Source organism: Odontomachus brunneus, unplaced genomic scaffold (assembly GCF_010583005.1).
Source record: "Odontomachus brunneus isolate Ranch 3 - 2012 unplaced genomic scaffold, Obru_v1 Obru_scaffold_147, whole genome shotgun sequence".
NCBI classification, from domain to species: domain Eukaryota; kingdom Metazoa; phylum Arthropoda; class Insecta; order Hymenoptera; family Formicidae; genus Odontomachus; species Odontomachus brunneus.
This window is the reverse complement of record NW_022639597.1, coordinates 835,099-838,838: the sequence shown is the minus strand read 5'-3', so window position 1 is coordinate 838,838 and position 3,740 is coordinate 835,099. Positions and strand designations below refer to the sequence as shown.

General features: G+C 32.6%; 1 protein-coding gene across 1 annotated transcript; it reads right to left on the bottom strand.

The window, feature by feature from the left end:
• Positions 1–214: 214 nt before the first annotated feature.
• Positions 215–1,033, bottom strand: LOC116850503 (histone-lysine N-methyltransferase SETMAR-like; the record flags this gene model as incomplete). Its single annotated transcript, XM_032828859.1, has 2 exons — positions 215–331; positions 635–1,033. Coding segments are annotated over 2 exons (516 nt in total), but the record flags the coding sequence as incomplete, so codon positions are not given.
• Positions 1,034–3,740: the final 2,707 nt, after the last annotated feature.

Genomic DNA, 3,740 nt, shown 5'->3' with positions numbered 1-3,740 from the left:
GAACACCCTGTATATATGTTTTTTTCCCTTAAGTTTGGCGTTGTTATACTGATGATTTTTGTTTTCTACGAAAAGAAGTACATAAGAAAATATAAATATTGGGAAAAAGTTTATGGCGTTTTTTAAGTAAAATTCAAGTGTTTTTCTTAGAGTATTAAAAATAATTTATTCAAACCAAATATGCTCCCTTATTTTCGATAATATTTTGTCATTTTTAGGGCAGAGCCACAATCCCATCGCGATAGAACTTCTGGGGTTTCTGGTCGAAAAACTGCTTCAAGTGATTTTCACATGCCTTTTTCGAAGCCAACTTTGCACCATTAAGAGAGTTCTGCAAAGACCTAAATAAATGACAGTCTGAGAGCGCTATGTCAGGACTATACGGTGGAAGCATTAAAATTTCCCAGCCAACCTCTCGCAATTTTGGCAGAGTCATAAAAAATGTGTGTGGTCAAGCGTTGTCGCGATGGAAGGCGACACCTCTCCTATTGATCATTTCTGGCCGCTTCCTCTCAATTGCTTATTGTAATCTCTCCAGTTGTTCACAGTAGAGTTCGGAATTAATTGTTTGACCGAATGATAACAGCTCATAATGAACGATTCCCTTCCAATCCCACTATACACACAATATTACCTTCTTCGTCGTCAATCTAGGTTTTGCGATTGCTTGCGCCTTCTCTCTTTTCTTTGTGCACGATCTTTTTCGAGTTCGATTGTCGTATGTGACCCATTTTTCATCACCAGTTATCATTCTCTTCAGAAATAGTTCAATTTCATTCCGTTTCAGTAGCGCATTGCAAATGTTAATTTGATCCATCATGTTCTTAACATTCAACACGTGAGGAACCCAAACATCGAGTTTCTTTTTGTATCCAGCTTTGTGTAAATGATTCAAAACTGTTTTATGGTCGATGCCTAGTTTCCTGGCAATCTCCACGCTGCTCACATGCTTATCACGCTTAACTTTTTCCATGATTTTATCGGACTTTTCGGTGATTGGTCGACCGGAGCAAGATTCATCTTTGACATCGAAATTTCGGGCGTATCAGTTGGACACGGGGCAATTGGACACAGTCCAATCACAAGTCGCTGTTCCAAGGGACCCTACAAATGTCTCTAATCACACGGTGCTGTAATTGGCTGTGTCCAAATGCATCGTGTCCAAGTGCACCGCTCCCCGAAATTTCTAGTACGAAAACGAGCAACCTATTTTTGCGCTGCTGACGTTGATAGACTATCTTCACCGTAAACAGCACAAATTTTTTTACAAGCCTGTGTAGCGTTCTTGCCTTTAGCGTAGTGATATTGCAAAATGTAGCAAATTTTTTCCTTATTTATCCTTATTTTCAAAATAAAATAACTTTTGATCCACTTCACTGATTTCATTCTTTTTCGGCTCAAAATAAAGGTTGAAATGTCACACGTGTCTAGTGTTGTCGAAGCGATTAATAGTTACCGAGTACTGAGCATGTAATGCCATCTAATGCCAAATGCCACGAACTTTTTCCCACACCTAATATATATTTTGGTTTTTACGGGTCCTGGATATCACTAAATCCCTGATACATCTACTGGACATACTTAGAAATTTTTGCTATGTAGGAAATGAAAATAACGTCATAAAGAGATAAAAATGATGTGTCGAAATATTCTTATTCGGTTCAATTTTCTAACAGAAACTATTCGTAAATGTCACAGCGTTCGTTGATTTTACTTAAAAATTTTAGATTATTTATTTTCAATGTTATATCACATTTAAACATCCAAAATTGAGGGTTTTTTTCGTATGTTTTTCATAAGAGTAGACATGACAGCACTTCATCAATCGATATAAACGTTTTACATTTTGTCTATGTATGTTGTAATTAACACAGTAATATAATTTTCTGATAATATGATTTAATAAAATAATTTAATTTTAATAAAAATTATATTTTTTGTACTTTTATTGTTAATTTAACCCTTAGCTAATGAGGTAAGGTCTTCTTTAAAATGAATTCTCTATGAACTTCTATTCCTTTCTGTGCTATCTGGGTCAACATTTTCTCATTAACATATTGGAACATCATCTTACTGGATAATTGCAACTGGATAATCAACTGGATAATTGCAACAATACAATGCTCGTGAGTAAGAAATAGTAGGACAAGTTCTATAAGGTTTATTCCTTAAAAGTCAAATGCTTGAAATGCAAGCAAATAAAAAATAACGTGTATAAATAATAATCTAAAGAGAGGGACGGAGGGAGGAAGGGAGTGAGTGAATGAGTGAGTGAGTGAATGACAGTGACAATGACAGTCACAGTTTTCCTAACCTTAAGTGGTCAACTTTGTCTGCTAATATTTCACTTCGCAGTAGAGAGCGACGAGTTTGTCAGATGAAAAAGTCGTTTCTCGTGCAAAAACGCGTCGATTGAATCTACTTTCATCGAAAGTTGAAGGGCCTAAGCTAAATAATTACCGAGAGCAAAACTTTTTCTCTTTCAGAAAAGCTAAAAATGTGGCATTACTTGCGACTAATAAAGAAATGACTCCAACACAAATGCAGCTTGCATTGCACGAGGATATCATAACATCTTACGTGAATAAATTAACATTAAATTTATGATTAATAACATTTGCGTTAGTTCATGTAACATTCCTATTATAGGTGATAACTTGTAGTTATTAGATAATATATATAAACAGAATACTCATAACAACCTACTACCCTTATAGAAATATCATACTAAGAATCATTGATAATTACTTATTATCCAGTATTTTTAATACTGAAAATAAGTAATTATCAATGATTCTTAGTATGATATTTCTATAAGGAAAGTGAATGAAATAAACGGAAATAATAGTAGGTCTTACTAACTGTGCTCGTTAGTTCGTAATAACACAAATTGTGAATGAAACCTATCTTTTCTTTCATTGTTGAACAAATTATTATTATTGTTTTTGTTACTCCATTATAAATAACTGTATGCATTGTAATACTAATAGTAGTTATTGTGTTTATTCGTTTTAGTTCCAGTAAATATCTATAAAAGTTATAATATGGATAATATGGATAACAGTCCTTATAGAAATATCATACTAAGAATCATTGATAATTACTTATTATCCAGTATTTTTAATACTGAAAATAAGTAATTATCAATGATTCTTAGTATGATATTTCTATAAGGAAGAAAGAAGAAAAGAAAAGATATAAGTGTAGTTACAGATAGACATTATACAGGGTGTCCTAAAACCACCGAAATTGCTCTTAATGGTAGATTTCTTACAATATTTTAAGAAGAAAATTCTAATACAAAAATGTCGAGGCTATAATAGCTTTTAAACGGGAAGCGATTACATTTAACGAATGGCAGGGCTGAGATTTCGCGCGCTCAGGTACGGAAAAATGACAAATGCAAAAAGTGCTCCTATTAATGGGGCTCTCTTTTTATGATATTATTGTCATAAATTTGCAATATGTTTTTGCTTCTCTATGTATTGCATATTAATACATTTTTTCACAAATAAAAGATGTAAAAACTAAAGGTATATAAAAAATAATTTAAGTAAAAATTTGCATATTTCAACTTGAGCTGTCAAAATCATTGATTAACATTACCATAAAGGTGTCTATGCTACTCGAGACAAATAAATTGTAATAGAATTAATAGCTGTTTATTTATATATTTTATTTTAGAACATTTTTATTGTATTTTAGAACATTTTTGAATGTTCGTAACGAAATACAAATTG